This window comes from Terrapene carolina, unplaced genomic scaffold (genome assembly GCF_002925995.2).
Source record: "Terrapene carolina triunguis isolate 2854851 unplaced genomic scaffold, T_m_triunguis-2.0 Scaffold93, whole genome shotgun sequence".
Classification (NCBI taxonomy): Eukaryota; Metazoa; Chordata; order Testudines; family Emydidae; genus Terrapene; species Terrapene triunguis.
Window position 1 is genome coordinate 9,607,073 of NW_020664444.1, and position 23,046 is coordinate 9,630,118.

Consider the following 23,046-nt stretch of genomic DNA (forward strand, 5'->3'; position numbering starts at 1 on the left):
GCCGAAAAGCCGGACATGTCCGGGAAAAAGAGGACGTATGGTAACCCTAGAAAAGCTGACAGCCCAGTTTATGGCCTTCATCTTTGTTTGCATAATATAGAAGAAAGTGTCTCTTAGTTAATGAACTTGCATGCCCTTATGATTACACCAGTTTGTTGACAGGATATGGTATTTACAGTATCAATAAAAGCTAAAGGGACTCTGTCCTCACTTGAGGACTCACATGATTGACCTTTAAAAACAAAACGAATAGGACTATGGGGTATCAGCTCGTCTCTGACTGCTTTGTAAAGAACTGGCTTCTGTGGAAAGCCAGGAAAAAAAATCAAGTCTACACTCCATATCCTGAACTGGGTCTGAGCAGTCTCCTGCACAGCTCAAGAGGTGGCATGCACAACCTTGGCAACTAACTCCCTGATCCTGGAGATGGCCAGTCACTGTTATTCGAGAATCCTAGATAATAGGATTGGAAAATGCCTTTTGGATCACAGAGTCCAATCTCCCTGCATTAAGGAGAATAGGATACTAATTTGCCACATGCTTACCTAATCCTGTCATTAACTTGTCTACATAACACACGTAATAATTTTAAGACATTTGTTGTTAATAGGCATTAATCTGTGACTGATTTGTGTCCAAAGCTCTCAGCAAAAGCCAGGGGAAAGTGGAAAGCAATACAGATCCTCCTGAAAGAAGATCAGATGCTCCCATTCATGGTGCTTTCTGGTGTTATCCACCCATCACTCCAGCCATCAGCAAAATGACCTAGGAAACACCCAGATGTTTGATTCTCCTAATAACTATAACTTATATTGTAGTAGAATTCAGTAAGGTCTTTTTTAAAAAAAGGCCATTTCTAATCAGTTAGCATCAAGCAAATGTACTTGCATCAATGTTCTATTCTTAGTACAGCCCTAAATAATAATACAGGGCCAATCTACCTGAAGGACTCTTGTTGCCCTTCCTACTGTTAAGCACAGCATGGTTAGAACTGCCGACCTTCCTACATAATAATCTTCTACAGAAAAAGCTGTGTGGACAAGAAGCCCCTTCCATAAACACCAGAGAACACCTGTGCCAGTCTTCAGGGAGAGCCTAACGCTGATATCTTTTAATGTTTTTGGTTGTCTGGCACTTTTGTGTTGGGTGGGAAAGGGTTTATTGGATGGCTCTCCTCAAGTCTTGCTCACAAGTCCAAATTCTACTCAGTGCAACAGTGATGATGTTTAAATTGTGAACACCCCCACATTCATGAATGGGAAGTTCACTTTGTCACACTGGTATAAATCATGAGCAATGTCACCGGCGTTAGCTTGGTGTAAGAGAGTGGAGAATCATGCCCATTGTTTCAGTGTCTCTGCCTGCAGACTCAGGACTACATTGGTTCACATTAGATATGTTTTCTTCAGTAGGGCTAGCGACTTTTTTTTTTTTTTAATTAAAGTTTTAAATTTTGACTAAAAACTGATGGGACCACCAGAGATGTGATGGTATGGTTACTCCTACTCCTAACTCCTGCTCAAGCCAGCTCTGACTCCTGATTTTGGAAATGTTTTAATGGAAACAGGGTTTATTTTTTTAAATTGTAACTGTATTTATATTTATTTCCCTTAAGGAGACCAGAGGCTTTTGGATACGGATAGCTACTAAACAAACATAATTATCCTTAAATTTTTAAAACGACCTTATTATAATCTAAAAAGAGATGCTGTAGTTCAAACTGAAGTTATGCATTTGATATAGATATTATTGGATGAGGTTCTTTGACCTGTGTTATGCAGGAGGACAGGCTAGAGCAGGGATCGGCAACCTTTGGCACGCGGCTCGCCAGGGTAAGCACCCTGGCGGGCCGGGCCAGTTTGTTTACCTGCCGCGTCCGCAGGTTCAGCCAATTGCGGCTCCCACTGGCTGCGGTTTGCCGCTCCAGGCTAATGCGGGTGACGGGAAGCGGCGGCCAGCACATCCCTCGGCCCGTGCCACTTTCCGCAGCCCCCATTGGCCTGGAGCAGCAAACCGTGGCCAGTGGGAGCCGCGATTGGCCGAACCTGCGGACGCGGCAGGTAAACAAACCGGCCTGGGCCGCCAGGTGCTTACCCGGGCAAGCCGCAGGCCAAAGGTTGCCGATCCCTGGGCTAGATGATCTGGCTTTAAAGTCTATGAGATTATCACCATAATAAAGGTTTCAGAGTAGCAGCCGTGTTAGTCTGTATCCGCAAAAAGAACAGGAGTACTTGTGGTCTGTAAGGTGCCACAAGTACTCCTGTTCTTTTTACCATAATAAAAGTACTCCTGTTCTTTTTACCATCTATCACATAGGTTAGGAATTGCTGACAATTTATGATTGAACTATTTGTTTTGAAGAAATTTAAAACCCTTGAGATTAGTTTCAGATGCTCTTACATCATAAGGTAACATAACCTTTCTGGATTTGCCACTTTCCACTCGCATTGGCATTTACTCCTCCCTCCCCTTTCACAAGGCTCATTTAGAGGCTACTGCGTCACATGAGTAACAGATAAAATTGTGAAACTCTCTCTCATTTTCCCTAGTGTGCCGACCTAATCAAGGGCAGAGAAGAGTTAGACTAGTCAGAGAGAGGAGTACAGAGCTAAGATGAACTTCCTTCCATATTTCTCCATTGAGACCTGGGGTCTTCTGATCACCCTCCTCGCTCTCCTGATACTGTAAGTGAAGTTCTATACATTACTTCTCTTCTTGTGCTATGTCCTTCAAGATCTTGAGAACTGTCAATATCTTAATTCCAGTGGTCTCCTGAAATGCAACCTGCACTTCAGTCCTGTAGGACAGGGGTTCTCAACCTTTTTCTTTCTGAGGCCCCTGAACATGTTATAAAAACCCCACAGTCCAGCTATGCCCCAACAACTTTTTTCTGCATATAAAAGCCAGAGCCGGTGTTAGGGGGGTAGCAAGCAAGGCTATTGCCCAGGGGCCCCCGGAGCAAGTGAAGGACCCCGTTCCAGGGGCCCCGAAAAATTCTCGTAGGGGCCCCTGTGGGGCCCGGGGCAAATTGCCCCACTTCCCCCCCCCGGGCAGCCCTGCTGGTGACTAGGCCGTTGCGGGGAGGGATAGCTCAGTGGTTTGAGCATTGGCCTACTAAACCCAGCGTTGTGAGTTCAATCCTTGAGGGGGCCATTTAGGGATCTGGGGCAAAAAATTGGATGATTTAGTTGGGGATTGGTCCCCCTTTGAGCAGGGGGTTGGACTAGATGACCTCCTGAGGTCCCTTCCAACCCTGATCTTCTATGAAAAAACTCCAGAGCTGGGTCAGTAAACTCCATTATTATCTCTATGCACCTGGGGGAAGGGCTAAGCATGCTGATGCTATTGCCTCCCATCTGAGTTTTCTGTACATTAAATCACAGTTGGGCTTTCAATGGAATTCTGCTGGTAGAGGTAGTTGAGGGAATGTGCTAAATTTGTGTATCACCATACATTTTGGGGGCAGCACTAGCCTTGAGGAGCCTCCAGTAGATAGAAGGATGTCGACACTTCCCACCACAACCTCCTCCTGCATCCAGACAGAGTTTGAGCCTAGGATTTACTGCGGCAGAATCTGGGATAGACGGTGGGGTGACTATTGCTCAGTCTATAACTGCTTTGGGATCCTTTGCATGAATTATAAATATTGATAAACATCTTGTACAATTTCCAGTGTCAGTATGATGCACAGTAAAATACAGCATCAGCAAGAGGTCAACCTTTCAATATACTCACCCTTTTTAAAACCCCACAACCCCGCTCCTTGTTCCGGCCTAAACAAAGCCTCTGCTAAGGTTTCCTTGGTAAACATTAGAGCTAGAACATTCACCCAGTGATAAAGTTCTTCCATGGGAAGTTGGTAATCTCCATCCAGAAACAAATATTTTGAAAAGCTCTTTCAACACAGCCAAAGACAAGCTTCAAAATGCCGCAGCCCAGATCTTTATAGAGAAGCAGAGAGCCCTGAGGTAGGAGGAATAGCTTTATACCAAAAAAAAGGTGCTTCAGGGGAGAGAAATCTGCAAAGCTGTCAACAAAATCCAAACAGAAACCCGTCAGACTAGGCTCCCCGACACACCACTGCACTAACATTGGGTTAAGCACAGGGAGAACAATACATGAAATTAAAGTGCAGCCTTATAAAAGCTCCGCTCAGGACAATGTCTGGCTAGGCTTTGGTTTGTCTGTAATAAACATATGTAAGCTTTTTCCCCCCATGGTTCTCTCTCTCTTTATTGGCTCCTCTCCCTAGGCTGGCAATGAGCCCAGAGAGGCTTCTCTTTTGCATTTTGCTAATGGCTTGAAGGACCCATTCTACTGGAGCAATTATTCCTTTATGAGATGATTGCTTTTACCTCAGGGCTCGCTCGTTGATGGTCCATTACAGCAGTGAAGCTTATCACTGGCTGTGTTTATTAAACAGATTTACAAAATACTAATTTTTGGACCAAATTTTTCCACAGCCTCGTTCCTGTTATAGTGCAACAGCTCTGCTGCCCCTGGATAGCTTTGAGATCCAACAGCCTGTTGTCACTGTTCTGTGACCTTCACATTCTTATTATTTTACAGATATGGGATCTGGCCATATGGTATATTTAAGAAACTGGGTATTCCTGGGCCAACACCCCTCCCTTTCTTTGGGACCACCTTGGAGTATCGCAACGTAAGTGACGGAGGGCTCCAGAAATACACGTCCCTCATATTACAGTACCAAAACATTTACACAGCACTGATGGATATATCCTGTACAAGCTGCTCTGCTCGCACGTGGAGACCCAAGACAGCAGAGAGTCTCTGTCATGTAGACCATGACACCTATTCTGTACTGCTCAAGTAAAGGACCTGGTGGGACCTTGGTGCTAACTCAAAAAAGACAAACGTAGATGTAGCTGGCTTGCAGACTCTACATTTACATTTACACCATTTTTTTGATACACCGTTTACTTACAGTCTCCTTAGGTTCAGGTTTGACATACGGGCACACATATCCAATGATGTTCTTAGGAGGGTCTTGTTGCTCACAAGGTCACTGGGAGTCACACAGGCCTCAGGAACAGCCTATACAGGAGTCTTCTCAGCCCAGCTGCCAGCTTTAGCTTCACTTTCCCATCTCAGCAGGTTTCCTGCTTCCTCCTTATCTGGCACAGGCAAAGGAGAAGTACATGGCTCCTTCTTAAAAGGTCAGCATTCTGTCCCTTCTGACCATTACACTGTATTTGCATAACAGGAAATTGTTTATTTATTTATTAACTACTAAACTACTTGGGCATCTATTGGATTGTCTGAACGCCCCTAACCGAACATGGTAGAATATTCCCTTCCTCCAACCCATCCCAGGAATGACAGGTAGACCCACCAAGCAACAGGCAGACCCAGCAGACAGGCAGACCCATCAAGCCTACCCAGCTATGTTTGTGGTTTAAAAAAGAAATCACAGTAACGAACATCAGGATGAACTATGTGCACAGGTACATAAAGTCAATGTGCATGTCTATCTGAGGGCAGCATTTGCTTATAATGTAGGTCCTCAAGAGTCCCTAGGCTGTTTCTGCCATGTAGCTGCTGAAATTTCTGCCCGAGTACTCTTGCTCCACTTCTAATTCCATCTTAAAATTTCTTTTGCAGGGTATGGTGGACTTTGACAAAATCTGCTTTCAGAAATATGGGAAAATCTGGGGGTGAGTATTTGTACTAGACAGTATTTATCAGCTCAGGGTCTTTAAAGTTCACCCAAAAAATAAATCAGATGGTGAAAAAAAATCCACCAGAAGAGGCGAATAGCGTAGCTGAATTCGACGTATCCTATTCGACTTACCCCGCTGTGAGGACGGTGGCAAATCGACCGCCACGGCTCCCCCGTCGACAGCGCTTACTCCTCCTGACAAGGTGGGAGTACGCGCGTCAATTCAGGGATCGATTTATCCGTCTAGATGAGACGCGATAAATCGATCCCCAAGAGATCGATTTCTACCTGTCGATCCGGGCGGGTAGTGTAGACTAGCCCATATAGAGCTTAACCTGGATTGTCAGATGAAAGGTGTTCAAATTTGGATCCAAATGACTAGATCCTGCTTTCAGTGATGACAATAACAAAATTCCCACTGCCTTTAATAGGAACAGGATCCAGCAGGGTTTATAACTCAGGTGTTCTATTCTCCTTGTTTAAAACCTGTGACAGAGGGTATATATACCCCAGATACTCCATTGAGAAACAGCCATAATACTGTAGCTGATGGGTGCTATAGAGTCTGCCTTGTCACATCTGTCCTGACCCTGACCTGATGAAGGGCAATACATCTGCATTACCAACACTCTTATTCTGCATTGGATGTTTGCATTACCTTTTGTCACTATGATTATAACTCAGGCTCTACACCTGGAACACACCTTGCTGTTTTCAGCAATGTATATATCTATTCACTGTAACATCTCTGAAAAAGTTTCAGAGTCTAGGGAAAATACCTTTAAATGCCCCCCCCCCCCCCCCACACACAATTTTCTCTCCTTTTCCCCACAAACTTTCCTACCCATTAATTGTTATTATGTATTATTGTAGCACATAGGATCCCCAGTCATGGCCCAGGACCCCATTGTGGTAGGAGCTGTACAAACACAGAACAATAAGACGGTCTTTGCCGCAGAGTTTATAATCCAAGAATAAGACAAAAGACAACAGGACAAGGAAACAATGAGACAATACCAGTCAGCACAATAGGCAGTGGGTCTTCCACTCCGCCACTCCTATTTCTCTGAGCTCCCTCATCCTCCTCTGCCCTAGTCTCCTTCTACAAACCACATTACTCTGCTTCCCACCTCATTCTCCCTACAGCAGTCCACATATCCTTGCACCAGCCATCTTCCTGCCTTCTCTCCCTCCCATCGTCTTCTTACAATTCCCAATACAGAGCCCAAGGACAGCCATGTTTCTTGAGGGTAGCCCATTGGAAACAATGTGAGGGAGCAAACATCTTTACCAGACGCGGCCTCACTTCTACACGCAAAGTAGGGAAATGGAAGCCATCTTCACTAAAGGACACCATCAGGCTTCAAACACTTTGAAAGTAATGGGAAAGGGTGGGCATTTTGAAGAAGGGCAAAATTCATGAGTTTGATGTCAGAAATCAGTACACCATCAGAAACTTAACACAAATGCCTAAAATGTCAAGAGTTAACAACTAAGGTGCTGTGAATCATCAAACTGCCATGGATTGCAGTGGATGTCATAGGTGTTCAGTCCCCTGTACACCTGGATCTTTTCTTTAAAATTTTGCAAAGAAACTCAAAGAAATCTCTTAATTTTCACACTGTGTTATGAGTCAAGGTGACAGCCTGCTGTACATTCTTTTTTGTAAAAAACTTTCCATGTCTATTCTATTTCTACAATATAGAAATGCTCCCTAATGACACAGGACAAGGTGCTTGTGTCACAGAAAAACTTGTGTCCTTTGTCTGGTTTTGGAAAGATGTTTTCAGTACAAATTCTATTCTAGCTCCAGTGGGAATGAAGGGATTGATTTATGAAGAGAGATTAAGGAACTGAATATGTATTGCTTGGCAAAATGAGAACTTGTAGGGAACGGTCTACATGTATTTGAAGGATGTAAACATCAAGGAGGCAGTGGTGGTATTTAGAGGAATTGAAAAAGACATAACTAGGAGGAATGGGATGAAATTAAATGAGCATCATCAACTTAAAAACCACACTTCTGTCTGCAAATCCTTTACCTATTGTTACCAGTAGCACCTTGATGACTATAAATGAAAGATTACAGAAAAAATATTCCTATTTTTCATATCCAGTCATGGACTTTACTATAAAAAGCTCATGAAGACTAGATCTTGTGGCCATCATGAAGGCGCTTCCATTGAAGCTTGATGAAGGCGCTTCCATTGAATTCATTATTTTCCATTGACAGTGGTGGGTTTTGCAATGTGTTATTTTTTCCATAGGCTTTACGATGGCAGACAGCCTGTGCTGGCCATCCTGGATTCTACACTCATTAAAACTGTGCTGGTGAAAGAGTGCTACACCACCTTTACCAACCGACGGGTAGGTTTCCAATCTTTAACCTTCTTCATTAAGACGTAATAAAGTCTTAAACGAAAACAATCTCAATTACTGTTAGAAACACACAGTATTGGTATGCATTAGAGTCTCTTAGTATAGGAGAATGAATGTACATCTAGGATAAAGCTCATTTCCCACTGCATGTCACTCCACTCCTGCACTAAAGAAGGAGGGAGGAAAAGTTCACTTGGAATAGGGTACTTTGGTTCTCAAAGAAACCTATGTGACTGCACTTCAAAAGTGGCTGAACCTATGAGGGTAGTTTACTGAACAAAACACTCAGAACAAATTCCACTCAGTTGAAACAATCAATGAGAGCTAAATATGATCCTTTCTGTGCTTTGCCTTTCCCCCCCCAGAGTTTTGGTCCAACAGGAGTGCTGAAGTCGGCTATCTCCATCGCTGAGGATGAGCAGTGGAAGAGGATTCGCACTGTGCTCTCTCCAACCTTCACCAGTGGGAAGCTAAAGGAGGTAAAACCCAGAAGAGCAGTCACAAACTAAACCATTGGGTCAGTGCAGACAGCACTGAGGCAAAGAAAGTCACAAAGGTCTGGTCTCTTCTGTCAGAATCAGATTACTAAAATCAGCTTGTTTCCTTTGCGCCTCCTAATGTAAAGAGGAAAAGGATTAAAATGAAAATGTCAGAAAGCTGAACGAGATGATGTTTGTGAATGTTTATGATTCTCCCCTAGGCTATTAGAAACCATGTTTTAAACAAGAGGGAAAGTTACTATATTAATTATCTATAAATAGGACATTTTTTATATTTATATTTCAGATGTTTCCCATCATGACGCATTATGGGAAGGTTTTGGTGAGAAATGTTCAGAAGCAAGTGGAAAAGGATGAACCCATAGCTGTTAAAGAGTGAGTAAATCTGTCCTGCAAGGCTGGGACTGGTCAGACAACAGCTGTTGATATGGTGTGATTTTTAGATTTTGAGCTCTTCGAGAGGCAGGGATGGTGTCTGTCCGGGGCGCACCTATGCCCAACGGAGTGCAAATAATAAATGAAACTAATGGCAATAAATTCATTGTCACCATACATGCAGCATGGGAGACAGAATTTAGCATACTTGGTTCCAATACCACAGATTTTACTACTGGAGCAAACAGAGACTACACTGTTTTACTATTATGGCTTAAAGGGCCACAGCCATTAGCTGACAAGATAATCACAACAGTTGAGCAAGGTCTGACTCCACCAGAATATCTACACATGAGCTAATAACTGTGTAATACCCCGAGGGAGATGATGAGATTCTAGGCTATGCAAGTTCTGAATGAGGCTTTATGGAAATGTGTCTGTTTCCTCACTGATGCAATACCGGTATTGCGTATCTTTCTTTGTTTTCAGAAGAAGGAAAGAGGATTCCTCCTGAGGGTTTTGTTTTCTTTAAGGAGGTGTCATATGGGAAGCAAGTGAAAGGTTATAATCACCTATTTCAAATGTTAAGTCCACAATCCGTATTCTATTTTCCATCTTTTCTCAGTGTGTTTGGTGCCTACAGCATGGATGTTATCACTAGCACTTCGTTTGGTGTGAATATTGACTCCATGAACAACCCCCAAGACCCATTTGTGAAGGAGGCTAAGAAACTAGTGAAGTTTGACGTCTTTTCCCCGCTCTTTCTTTTGATATGTAAGTTGGCTCCTGCTCATTGAAAACTTTAGCTAAGTTTGTGATCCTGACGTTCAGTAAGGATGAGTGGAGCAACAACAGTACATACTGCTCCATTCCATAACTTAGCTAATGTCTAGGGAAACTAAACTCTCCACCTTGATTGCTTAGTCCTGCCATAAGTACAGGAGACTGGACTAGATGACCTCCTCAGTCCCTTCCAGTCCTATGATTACACTAGGATGGTTTTATCTGTGTCAAATTATACTCATTTATACCCATGCTATGCCCAATGGCTATGGTAATCTCTAGAAGAGACAAGATTTTCTGTAGTCAGTGGAGTTGTGTTGACACATAAGACCAACATTTGTCAATTCTATTGTATAGCAGGTAGGAAGGGTCACAACAGTGTAGTGGAGATTTGGAGCTGGTTCCTAGGGTATGGGACAGTAAAGGGTTTGAGAACATTCAAGCCAGTCTGAAACAAACTTCAAAAGCTTTCAGAATATTGTTATGAGCTGGGTGAAACCTTGTTATGGGCTGAGGTAAAGCCTCATTCAAGCGGAAGTGTGAGTGTGTCCTCCATTTAAGATAATTGTAAGAGACACTTAAGGGGCCACACCTAAAACAAAGCCTAATACAGTGTGCCCAAACTAGCACGGCAGGGGCCATGAGTTCAGCTGGGTGTGTGACCAGCAGGTGTGGGAGTACACACAGATACTGAGGTCACAGTCAAGAACAGAGAGAGGAAGAGGAAAAGAGCCAAGAAAAAGCCAAGCAAGAGCCTGTAAGCACAAATTTGGTCCTGGAAAAAGATAGAGCGCGCTTTTGGGTCTGATGTTGGCCACAGAGGCTTGGGGGCTGTTAGCTAAGAAACTGTTCCTTTTGTTCTTGGTTCCTTCTGCATTCAGAGAGAAAGGACTTTGTACAGTCTTTGTAAACAAACAAAACTGCATCAAACAAATGCCTGATTATCACGTTTCTACTTCCAGCCCCAAATCTTGACTAGCTGCTCAGGACAAAAAGGGCAACAATATTTTCATCCTGAGTACGCCATGCTTTGTTATTAGTTCGGTTTTTCCAAAGAAGCTATTTCTGTGAAACATTGCTAGTGCTAGCTGGAGGAATGTCCTGCACTCCCACAGTATAATCAACCCCAGTCTCAATGGCAAAAAGACACCAGACACACATGGCTTGAAAGCAGGGCTGAATTAACACAGGGGCTTTAGGGGCTGCAGCCCAGGGCCACAGGCTAAGAGGGGCCCTGGTGCAGCAGGGCTCAGGCAGGTTGCCTGCATGCTGTGGCCCCACGCCGCTCCCGGATGGGGGAGGCAGCTCTGCACACTACCCCTTCTCCCAGCACCATCCCCGCAGCTCCCATTGGCCGGGAACACTGTTCCCTTCCCCCCAGGGGCACGCACAGATGGGCCAGCAGCCACCGCTTCCAGGAGCTGCGTGGGGCCACGGCATGCAGGCAGCCCTGCTGTGCCTCTGGCCGGGAGCCACCTGTGGTAAGCGCCTCCCGGCCAGAACCAGCACCTCGCACCCCTCCTGCACCCCAACCCCCTGCCCCAAACTCCCTCCCAGAGCCTGCACCCCAACACTCTGCCCCAGCCTGGAACCCCCTCCTGCACCCAAACTCCCTCCCGGAAAGAAACTCATATAACAGCTGTTCTAAGGTAAGAAGTAGGCTATTTTGAATTAATTTAACTATATTCTACATGTTTTAAGACTGAAATGTAACCACAGAACAGCTTTATATCAATTAAAAGGCAAGTTTAGTATAGTGTTAATAGCCTCGATGCCATAATTGTGATCATTTTGTTTTAAATTAGGAAAAAGACTTGTACACGGGGCCCCATAAAAATCTAATAGCCCTGGCCCACAGGAGAGTTAATCCGACTGGAATGTTCTTGGGGCAGGTATTCATACACCGGGCTAAATGGTAGCAGTGCGGCAGCAACCTTAGTAAGGGGTAGTGTGACGCTGCATTGCCCCAGGCAGAGCTCAAGCAGGAACTGCGTTCGAGGAGGGACTATCCCTCTCAACTCCCTGTTGCCTTTGGGTTGTACACAAACTGTACCATGTCAGCACATCTGCCTATGTAAATGGGAGCAGTGCCCATTTGCTCCAGGGGTGAATTGGGCACTAGGTTGCTGCTATCTGGAGCTGGATTTGATTCACTATACTAGCTCAGTGCCTGGTTCAGCTAAGAATGTCATTTGGATCCTAACAGACAAACAAGAAAATCTGGATTCTGAACCATTCAGAAAAGGGTCTAAATCTTGTCAAATTTATTGTTCTGATTATATTTTTCCATTGATACCTTAAGGAAATGGATTTTTTTGCCCAGGTTGCCTCACTCTCACAATGAATTTCTCTCTGCTCTAGCTGTATTTCCATTCCTTACTCCTCTTCTTGATATGCTGAATGTGAACATTTTCCCAAGTGATGCCGTGGAATTCTTCACACGGTCAGTCATCAAAATAAAGGAAAAGCGCAAGAGAGACACCCCCACGGTAAGGAAGACTTCTCCAATGATGGAACCAAAGAATATTATCCATTCAGTTAGCCCACATGAAACATTCTTCACGTGACAGCATTGAAAATGCAACTAAAGTCAAATAATGACCAGAAGGCAGCACACCACCACCCCCAGAATTTTGCTTGAACTAGAGTCCCGGCAGAGTCACAGAACAGAATGAATGCAGCAGTGACCTCGGGCTACATCAGGGTAAAAGCAACTGCAGTTTGGGCTTGCAATGCTTTTGATTTGACAGCAAACTGGCAGAAGATGTGATCACCCATAGAGTGGACTAGAGACGCTGGAGCAGAGAGAGGGAGAGATACTGCTGAGTAAGCAGTAGATATAGTAATGACTACAAATACTCAATATTCAGCAACATGGTCCCCATGAAAGACGTGGTCTTCACACCAAAGATAAGAGGACAGAGTCACTCTTATTACCCCACAGGACTTCCTCAATCCAGTCCCAGGGAGAATATTAAACCCTATCGTAGAGGGTTTTGAAATACACTTACTCTGATTATTTCCCCCGAAATTGTAAAGTCGTATAAGGGTGCCAAGTAATCTGGACTAAAGAGGTTTAGCTCTGCAGTTCCAGGCTCTACTCAGTGCTTCTTGTGAGAATGAGAGTCCAAGTCTGCTGTCTTTGCCGTCATCCGTCTTCTAAATGTTACTTCTCTTCCCAGGACCGAGTGGATTTCCTGCAGCTGATGATTGACTCCCAGAATTTAAACACCAGTCACGAGAGCAATGGGTTGAATCACCCAAATAAAGGTAAAAACCATGAAGTTATTTATAACTGAGTGCCTTTGGAGGCTCCTGGACTGAGAGGAATAGGATTGTTCATCCTGTTCAGCTGGGGAAAAGATTTATACTCATTCATGTGCACATTTGCACAACAGTGTTATATAAAATAGGTAACTTGTCTCCTTTCCTGCAGTTTAAAAAAAAAATGCATTCCATGGCATCTTCTATAGCATATTAGTTAGGGTTGTTCAATGAAAGATACTGGGGTGGTATGTACCAATATACCCAGGGACAAACTGTCCCTCCTCACTTCCCCAAATATTTGTCAGCAATGTATTTCTTATCACTATGAGCAAATATTCTCAGTTCTTTTCAGGGGTGGATGGAGGCAGGTGATCTGAGAGATTTCCCCCCTTTTTTCTTTTCTCACATCATCCTCAAAAAGCCCCACATCTGACACCCCTTCTCTGCCTAAAGGGGACAAAACACAGCTGCCCCTGGAGCCCAGCAATTGACCATTCATTAGCTAGCAGGGTCATTTCAGAGGGACACAGGGACTGAATTTACTCTCCCTGTAGAACTCAAGTCTTTGGGGTGAGGGATGAGCTTGAGATCCAAACACAGACATTCTCATTTTAACCCCTTCAGTAGTCTTTTCCCTGCTCTACAGGCTACAAGGATGAGATGATTACACCAACTCCAGACCAAGGTCTCTGCTTCATGCTCCAGGTTTAGGGCTATAGTGAGCTCACTGACCTTACATCAGACTCCCTGCCGAACAGGTTCACCTGGCCACAGGGTGATGCATACACCCATAATTTACATTTAGTAATTTCTTTAGGCCCTGCTGCGTTAATCAGGAGAACCTTTCATAGGGATTGTGGCAGGATTATATAGGTTACATGATTTTTTTTTTTTACTATAGCAAACTATAATTATAATACCTGCAGAGGAACAGCAAACTTGACTTCCTTGTTTTGACTGGTGTTTTCTGAATAAGCCAACTCTCAATACCAGGGATTCAAATCAATTATTAGCATCTAATTCACCTACCTCAACCCTGTGCTCCCGCACATGGGACAATAAGAGAAACCTTCCTCATCTGTGTGTATGTATATAAAATACAATATGTATTGTGCCACAAACAGCACAGTCTACATACTGTGCATTTGTATTTTACCTTTTCTGCCTGTTTTTAATCTCCTTTCACAGTCCTGACTGATACTGAGATTCTGGCACAAGCAATTATCTTTATTTTTGCTGGCTATGAGACCACCAGCTCCATTCTTAGCTACATGGTTTACAGTCTAGCTACTCACCCCGATGTACAGCAGAAGCTGCAGGAGGAGATTGACTCGGTTCTTCCCAACCAGGTAAGAATATTGGATGCTCAGTGATATGTAGCATCTCTTTATGGGAAATCCCTCTTCTCTAGTTCAAAGTCAGCAACACTGTTCTTTAAAGAAATTAAATGGGTGTATTAAAAAAAAAAAATTAATGGAGATATCCTATCTCCTAGAACTGGAAGGGACCTTGAAAGGTCATTGAGTCCAGCCCCCTGCCTTCACTAGCAGGACCAAGTGCTGATTTTGCCCCAGATCCCTAAGTGGCCCCCTCAAGGATTGAACTCACAACCCTGGGTTTAGCAGGCCAATGCTCAAACCACTGAGATATCCCTCCCCCCAGTAGTCTAAGTGTTGATTCACCAATCCTTTGGGAGCTCAGAAGGACACAGTGAGAAGACAATATAAGAAATCTTCACCAACCCACATTTAAGTCTTCTCTGTATCTGTTTGTCTTTATGTCTCCCCCTTCCACCAACTTCATTCATTTATCTCTCATCAAAATCCCACCATTCAACAATGTATATTAAAAGGGACAATTTACCTCTGTTTTCTTAATCCTGCTATTCAACAATAAGGTATTTATAGGGCAGAGGCAAAGGAGGAGGGAAGGGGCAATTGTAAGAAGAGAAAGCACATGCACAGTATTGAGGGGGGATTGGCTGAGAGATATGGAGCAGTGACAGGGCAATATGGTAACTCATCGCATTTTCACAGGTACCAACTTGCGTTTATAATCTCTTACATTGGGCTCCTGTACCAGTCTCTCTCCACTGAAGCCACTTTTCACCAATATTTTGGCCACAGCAAGAGGCTCAGAACTGCCGATTTTAACTACAAGCCTTGTTTTCATACAGCTTGTGTGTTTAAGGGGGGTCCCTTTCCATCTAAGCTTTCAGTATAAGCAAAATGGGCACCGATTCCTGTTCACCTTGATTTTCCTGTCCTCAATGTAAGTTAACTTCTAGCTTTACCCCCAGTATACGTAGGACACGTACTGTGACAAGAGATAAATTGGGGAGGACAGGATGGTTTTAACACTGATCAGATTAAAACTAGATGTGTAAACTCCCACATGCCTGACAAACATTTTTGCTTTCCACTAAAGGCGCCTCTCACTTATGATGCCCTGATGCAGCTGGAGTATGTCGACATGACAGTGGGTGAAACCCTCAGGCTCTTTCCTTTCGGAGGGCGAATTGAAAGGATCTGCAAGAAAGACGTAGAGATAAATGGAGTGAGCATTCCCAAAGGCACTGTGGTTATGATCCCACCCTACCTTCTGCATCGTATCCCAGAATACTGGCCAGAACCAGAGGAGTTCAGACCGGAAAGGTACAGAACCTATATTTATAGGGAAGAAGTAATATACAGTACCGACATCTTTAAATTCATTCTTAAATAGCAGTCTCTTGCAAAGAAATTCCTTGTCATGTTTAACCTTCATAACTGTAACTAGACAGGCAGAGAGTCTTCAGAGAATATCAAAATTCCTGCTCCCACTGAAGCCAATTGCAAAATCCCCATCAATTTCAACAGGAGCAAGATTATACGCCCAATATGAGCAACTGTGTCTGAGTTTTACTGGTCTTTCATTTATGAACTCAATGCTCACGTCTCCAAGGTGCCACTCCTCTTTATAACAGTCACATATAGAAGATATAGAGAAACATTTGGCCTGGTCCAGCTGACGGACGTCTATGGCCCTGCACTTACACTTTACAGTAGCCTGACCAATGACAGACCATGCCATGATGAGGCGGTACTGCTGCAATGCAATGTGATAGGACAACCTCATTAACAGCTAGAAGGTGAACAGAACTGGTAATCACAAGCACTCAGATGTTTTAAGGACTATCAACTGAACTTCCACAGGAAAACTTGTATCCTAGGGGAGCAGATTGTCAGCTCAGTTTCTTTGTTTTTGCTGTTCCCTTTCCTGTCCTGCCTGAGGTTGAAATTCATTTCTCACACCACTGGACGCTTCTATGTACTTTGTCAAGTTTCTAAGGCCAAACAGATATAATCAAAAGTGTGCCCAAAAGTCAGGATCTTCTTGTCCAAAAAAAACCCACTGGCTTTTATCATTTCAGATTAAGAAGAATCCTCATTAGCTTCAGCCTCATTAGGCATTACATCTTCCATTAGCCAGTGAGAGGGTGTCATGATTGCACACGTTTGAGTAGGTCTGACATTCCATCTGGTAGAGACCAGCGGTGTAAACTCCCTATCAGTACATCAATTATACTTCACACCCCTATAGCATTTTCCACCAGAGGATTTAAAAAAAACTTTACAAAAATTATTCGGTTAAATCTGACAACACCCATGTGAGGGTCAGAGTCCAAGACAGGCCAGAGGGAAAATCAAGAGACAGGCATCAGTAAGCAGGCAGGGTCCAGTTACTGGGAGGTCAGAGTCCCAGATAGGCCAGAGGGTAAACCAAGAGTCAAGCAAGGTCAAAAGCCAGAGTCTGAGATCTCTCGCACACAGGGTTTGAAGCAAGACAGGAAGGCAGTCTGTACTGTTGCTCAGACAACTCCCGGTCATGGCTGCCCGGCTTAAGTACCAGTGCCAGCCAATCAGTGGACTTCAAGGAGCTGCCACTCAGGATCTTCTGGGCAGTACTTCCTGGTGGGCTCAGCCTTACAGGGCCCTCCAACCGGAGCCCAACCTCCAGTGGAGACATCAGGGGACCACAGTCCCAGGTTTTAGCCCTGCAAGTTCTTACAGCTAGCCCCTGGGCTTTCATGAAACTTTGCCAACTTTTTCCATGTGTCAGGGTTCCCTCCCCACTCTGAACTCTGGGGTACAGATGTGGGGACCCGCATGAAAGACTGCCGAAGCTTATATTTCACCAGCTTAGGTTAAAAACTTCCCCAAGGCACAAATTCCTTTCCTTGTCCTTGGACGGTATCGCTGCCACCACCAAGTGATTTAAAGAAGCATTCAGGGAGGGGCCACTTGGAGCCCTATCCCCCCCCCCAAATATCCTCCCCAAGCCCCTTCACCCCCTTTCCTGGGGAGGCTTGAGAATAATATACCAACCAAATAGGTTAACAAGGTGAGCACAGACCAGACCCTTGGGTTTTTAGGACACTAAAACCCAATCAGGTTCTTAAAAGAAGAACTTTATTATAAAAAAAAGTAAAAGCAGCACCTCTGTAAAATCAGGATGGAAGGTAATTTTACAGGGTAATAAAAAGACTTAAAACACAGAGGATTCCCCTCTAGGCTTAACTTTAAAGTTACAAAACAGGAATAAACCTCCCTCTTAGCATAGGGAAAATTCACAAGCTAAAACAAAAGATAATCTAACACATTTCCTTGCTATTACTTACAATTTCTGTAATTTTAGATGCACCATTTCAGTAGGACCTGGATTACCTACTTGGTCTCTCTCTTTGTCTCAAGAGGGAACACACAGAGAGCACAAACAAAACCTTCCCCCCCACCCAATTTGAAAGTATCTTCTTTCCCCATTGGTCCTTCTGGTCAGGTGCCAACTAGGTTAATGGAACTGATTAACCCCTTACAGGTAAGTGATTTTGTACCTGTGGCCAGGAGGGATTTGATGTTACTGCATACATAAAGGTTGTTACCCTTCCCTTTATATTTATGACACCATTTGACACACTCTCTTCCCCACCCAAACTCATCCCAAGATTCATTCCTGCCTGAAACAGGGCAGTTCAGCCATTCTTCAGGACATCCGCTGTAGAGGCCAGCAAGGTCCCTGGTGCTGTGAAGCAACCCCTGACTTTGCTTTCATGAAGTTCCCATGAAGTCCTGGGGAGAAAGGATAGAACTTTGATCTGGAACTGAAATTCCCCCATATGGCAAGGGGCTGGGTAACTGTTAGACCATTCATGTGGCAAATATGAGTTATTTCTAAAACCAGATCATGTTTCTGTATCCCAAAACCAAGCATGTTGTCTATAAAAAAAGACATTTCAGGTGAAGTCATCCCTGGGGTAGTTCTGCTGAAGTCAATGGAGTTACAGCAGGCAAGAATTTGTGTCTCAGTTCCTGTATAAACGCTCATGTGCTTGTATCTGGAACCAGGTTCAGTAAAGAGAACAAAGAGACTATGGATCCTTATACGTACCTGCCCTTTGGAGCTGGACCCAGAAACTGCATTGGAATGAGGTTTGCTCTCCTCTCTATAAAAGTTGCTATCGCCAGTCTGCTGCAGAATTTCACCTTCAGACCCTGCAAAGAAACTCCGGTGAGAAATCCAGATTTATATGCAGTTATTTACAAAAACAGTTAATATAAAACTGCCTCAATTTATTTGGCTAGAACAGTGGAATATAGTGCAAGAGAAATACGCAACACAAGATGCAAAGTGTACAGGTATAATACATGGCAGACTATACACCATATTCAATGTGCATAATGTGAAGTAGTCTGAAATTTACAATGGAATATTCTGAAAGGGAAAAGAGACTGTCTAGGAGAGAGAAATTAGAGGGCAGAGGAGAGTGAGAAGGATTAATCAGCTTTAGTGGAAACCTTCAAGTACATTAGTTGATATCAGCATAGTGTTCCATACAGAAATGAAATGGCTTGACTCATATCCAGTTGAACAAGAAAACAAGGACTCATTGATAGTGTAAGTCCCTAAGAAGTTTAAGGTGAGGTTTCTGCAAATCATGGCTCATCCTTCATCTATTTAGTAAAGTGGCCCCTTTGAAGTCCAAACCCCTTTTGCTTTTGCTTAGTTGCCTACATAACATTTTCCTAAGAAAACAATGGCTCGAGTCAAAATATTGCCAGACTTCCAATGCAAAGTTATAACCTGCTTTGACAAATATTAAGATCACAGGCTTTAAACATTTTTAGCAGGAAACAAGCTCTTGTAGAGATGAACACTACATATCTGAAAGCCAAAGGCCTTCACAAACCATAACCAGGAGTACTATAACGCAGACATATTGTGATGCAGACATACTGTGACACAGACATATTAGAGAAAGGATTTCATCGAGAATCTGTCATTCCCTGGAACTAGGAACCTTGCTATTCAGAAATGCACATTTATCTCCTTCCCTGACCATCATGGAGAAATATTTAGTTGTGAGTCATGGAGACAAAGGGAGCAAGGGACTGTAAGAATGATCATAAATAATCAATCTCCACAAATAACATTTCAGTAGGTGCCCATATGATCATCCAAAAGTATTATCTCTTGGACAATTTGTTATAGGAAGGCAAGTGAATGTTTGTTATTGGTTCATTTTAGTTTCATCAGGACTCAACTTATTTCCTTTCACTAGGACTACACAGAAAGAGACCATTCTACCTAAAGGCAGTGATATATATGCTGATAGTTTCAATTTTACCTTCACCAAATCCTAGCCAAAATGTTAATGGAATACTGTGACTTGCAAAATAAGCCATTTGGATATGTGGTTTGGTCCAGGCCCACCTCTACCCAAAAATCAGGCAAACCTATTCAATATGAGTTTCATTTAGAAATTTTGGCTTAGTTTAAACCTACAAGTCAACTAAACCAGTGGTAGAGGGAGGGCTGCGAACCCCAGGAGATTTGCAAGAAGCCACTGTGAATGGAAACATCCACATTTAGAACAAATCTTATAAACTTAAAACAGGGAAAACCGAGGACCCAGACATACAAGGGTTTGTGTTCCTGAGTAGGCCAGAAACAGTCCTATTCCCAAGGTCAAAATGCCTCTGTCCTATGTCCCCTTTTTATCTGTCTTTTATTGAGTGGGATCTAAATGATCTTCTCTAATTTCTGCAGATACCTCTCAAACTGAGTTCAAAAGGATTCATAACTCCAATGGAACCTATCATTCTGAAGTTGGTCCCGAGAACCACAGTATCGAAGGAGTAAAATCCAGTGGAGATTTATAGCAGCTTTTCAGAGGCCAATAGCTGCTATATCAACAGATGTTCTACACGTTATTCTGGGAAGCTAATGTAGACACAGAAGAGTTTAATTCAGAAGACAATTGCTAAATATTTGCAGAAAGGCATGACTAGAGAGACAGACACAAAGTGGGTGAGGTAAGGAACCATTCGAATATGTGCTAACTATTTATGCTAAATAATCTGTTCAATCTTGTATTTAGCTGTGACACACTTGACGACCTTTCCCAGGCCTGGAGAGGAGCTCTGTGTAGCTGGAAAGCTTGTGTCTCTCACCAATAAAATTTGGTCCAATAAAAGATATTTCCTCACCCACCTTGTGTCTCTACTATCCTGGGATCAATATGGCTACAACAACATTGCATACAAAAAGCATGTTTGTCAGAAATGCAATCTGAGTCATTGGACAGTAATTATACAGTAAATAGCTTTTCTAATTCTGATTGTATAAAATGTATTTACAAATGTAGCGCCCCCTCTCCACCCGGTTACCTTCTTTAAGGCCAATCTGCTTACAGGTTTTGATGGACAGGTCTGGGTTCTTCTGGTTCCTGCCACCCACTCAGCAGGGTGTATCTTCTTTATTTTTTCCTATGAATTTATTTGGCGGTGCCTCCACCACCCTCGCTCCTTCCTGGCATGGTCACCAGGGCAGCTTGGGAGGAAAATTCTAACCATAGGGTAATCCCCACTTACTTGCCAAATGGTTGGAGACTTCCAAGAAATAACACAAATGCATACAATATATTCAGACACAATAATTATATTAAACAGGAGACAAATATAACATAACAGGATAAAATACTATTTTTAGGTTCACCGGGGCCCATGCTGCTAATACCTGTGACTTTCCCCAGTCATGTGACTTGATGTAGCAAATGTAAGATTAGTGTCCCATTGGTACACGTACTTTGTTGGGGCCCTTGATGACCTATGACCACAAAATTCTTCTCTGCAGTGGTTTAGCAGTGTGGCTGACTGGGTTCAGTACAGCCCAAAGGACTCACAAGTGGGAGGAGGTGGTAAATCCCTTCACAGGTTTAATATGCATCAGGTTATAAAATCCCCAAACCCTTCCTCCCTGGCTTGAGGACACAGTTCAGGAAGTAGGGGGTCCCCAAAACAAATTCCCTGACTAACTAACTAAAAGATGATGCACTCACAAACTCCATGAATGATCCTCAGGTTCAGAGATGACTCTGGACTCCTCAGTCACTGCAGAGGGCTGATCTCTGCTGGCATATATCCTCTTCAGGCAGGAATCAGGCTGCTCTGGTCCCAGGATTTCCCCTCACCACAAAGGGGTGCAGGGCTCAAGGTGCAGGTTACACAACTGTACTAAAATCCAAACTGTTGTCTCCTAGCCCAGCATCCAGACACACACACAGCAGGCAGCAGCCCTGAATTAGCAGGCAGAGCAGAGCTGACCATGTGGTGACTGGTCTCACCTAGGGAGCTGGAGGGCTAACTTAGCCTGGCTGGGGAAGTTTCCCAGCAAAACTCTACAAACTGGAATAATCAGTGGAGAAGGAAAAGCCCAGCTGAGGGATCTTACTTTCAGGTCCCTAGAGGCCAGTTCTCAGGGGGAACCCTGCATGTAGGCCTGGGACTTACCAGCTCCCCACAGAGCCAGTCCTGCCCTTGTCCTAGATGGCTCCAGACTCACTCAAAAGTGGCTTCTCCCCTTTCCTGAGCTCCCTGCGTGGGGCATCTCACTCCCTATTGGTTGCCGGGCAGACTCTGAGTTTCCCCTACCAGGGACAGTGCGCCTCTCCCTGAGCTGCCAGCAGACAGAGCCCCAGGAATCTAGGTAACCTCCTTGGGGGTTACACAAAGTAAAGTTTCCACTAAAGAGCAACACCTCATTCACAAAGTTACCTTCTGCTACCTGGTCCACAGTATGAAATTTAATCAAGTCTGAACAGAGTTGTCAGCAATTGCATTAGCTGAATGGGCTTGGAACACAATTTAGCAGTAAGCGTGGACAAGGGCAAACAATGTTCAGTATTGTGTTAGCTAATTAAACTCAACCACACCTACCCCTTGTTGACAGACATGATTGCTGGCAACTGTGCTGAGTCAGGCACTGTTAAACTTCAGTGCAGGCCAGGTCTGACTCTCTTCTAGCGGTATTCCTTCCCAAAAGGGAGAAAAGTACAGTCTCTTTCAAGATGCAGAAGAGACTTGTTTGATACCAACAGGAATCAGTTATTAATTATTATTATTATTATTGAGTGGGAATATAGGTGATGAAAAATGGGTGAATGACAAGGTTCTTTTTGATGTATTGATATTTTAAGGATAGTGCAAATAGTTCTTGTCTGGATACAGTTATACAAATAAACTGGTTGCAGTGAGGCCATATGCTGCTAACTAATCGCTTGTGTAGTGCATCTATTTTATAAAGTGGTAATTTACAGAGATGACAGAAATCAATAAAAATATGTTGATCAGAGCTCATTTGTCTGTTTTATATTATGAATGAGTTCATCACTTCTTGTCATTTGAAAGAAATATGCAGTCTTGACCGCTGAAATTATTAATATATAGCATTTTTGACTCAATTCAATCTCTGGTAAATTTGAACATTTATCTTGCTCAAAATCTCCTAAACAAAAACATTTGTTTTACATATAATACGACTTCCACATACCTTGATGAATGGGATTGCTTTAGGCAAATATTTGATCATTTGAGCAATGGCTATAGGAAGTTCCCATTTAAACAACAGAGAAGACCAATTGTCTTATGGGTCTTCATTCAGCCTATACACAAGATAAGCTATAGAGGAAATTTGTGTTTAGACATTGTTACTGACATTCTGAGCATTGGCATGTCTGTGCTA

At 43.5% G+C, this 23,046-nt stretch overlaps 1 protein-coding gene across 2 annotated transcripts in view; it reads left to right on the plus strand.

The window, feature by feature from the left end:
• Positions 1-20,781, plus strand: part of LOC112115577 (cytochrome P450 3A9-like) — a 50,731-nt gene extending 29,950 nt beyond the window's left edge. The window contains exons 1-13 of one of the 2 annotated variants that reach the window (XM_024205237.3): positions 2,517-2,684; positions 4,570-4,663; positions 5,626-5,678; positions 7,951-8,050; positions 8,428-8,541; positions 8,849-8,937; positions 9,563-9,711; positions 12,082-12,209; positions 12,903-12,990; positions 14,176-14,336; positions 15,415-15,641; positions 18,372-18,534; positions 20,074-20,781. In XM_024205237.3, coding sequence (XP_024061005.2) covers positions 2,614-2,684; positions 4,570-4,663; positions 5,626-5,678; positions 7,951-8,050; positions 8,428-8,541; positions 8,849-8,937; positions 9,563-9,711; positions 12,082-12,209; positions 12,903-12,990; positions 14,176-14,336; positions 15,415-15,641; positions 18,372-18,534; positions 20,074-20,166 — 1,530 coding nt within the window. In that variant the 5' untranslated portion in view covers positions 2,517-2,613 and the 3' untranslated portion in view covers positions 20,167-20,781. Of the gene's footprint in view, positions 1-2,516; positions 2,685-4,569; positions 4,664-5,625; positions 5,679-7,950; positions 8,051-8,427; positions 8,542-8,848; positions 8,938-9,562; positions 9,712-12,081; positions 12,210-12,902; positions 12,991-14,175; positions 14,337-15,414; positions 15,642-18,371; positions 18,535-20,073 lie in introns of those variants that run through there. The other variant, XM_026650601.1, reaches the window with a different exon arrangement.
• The last annotated feature ends 2,265 nt before the right edge of the window (positions 20,782-23,046 follow it).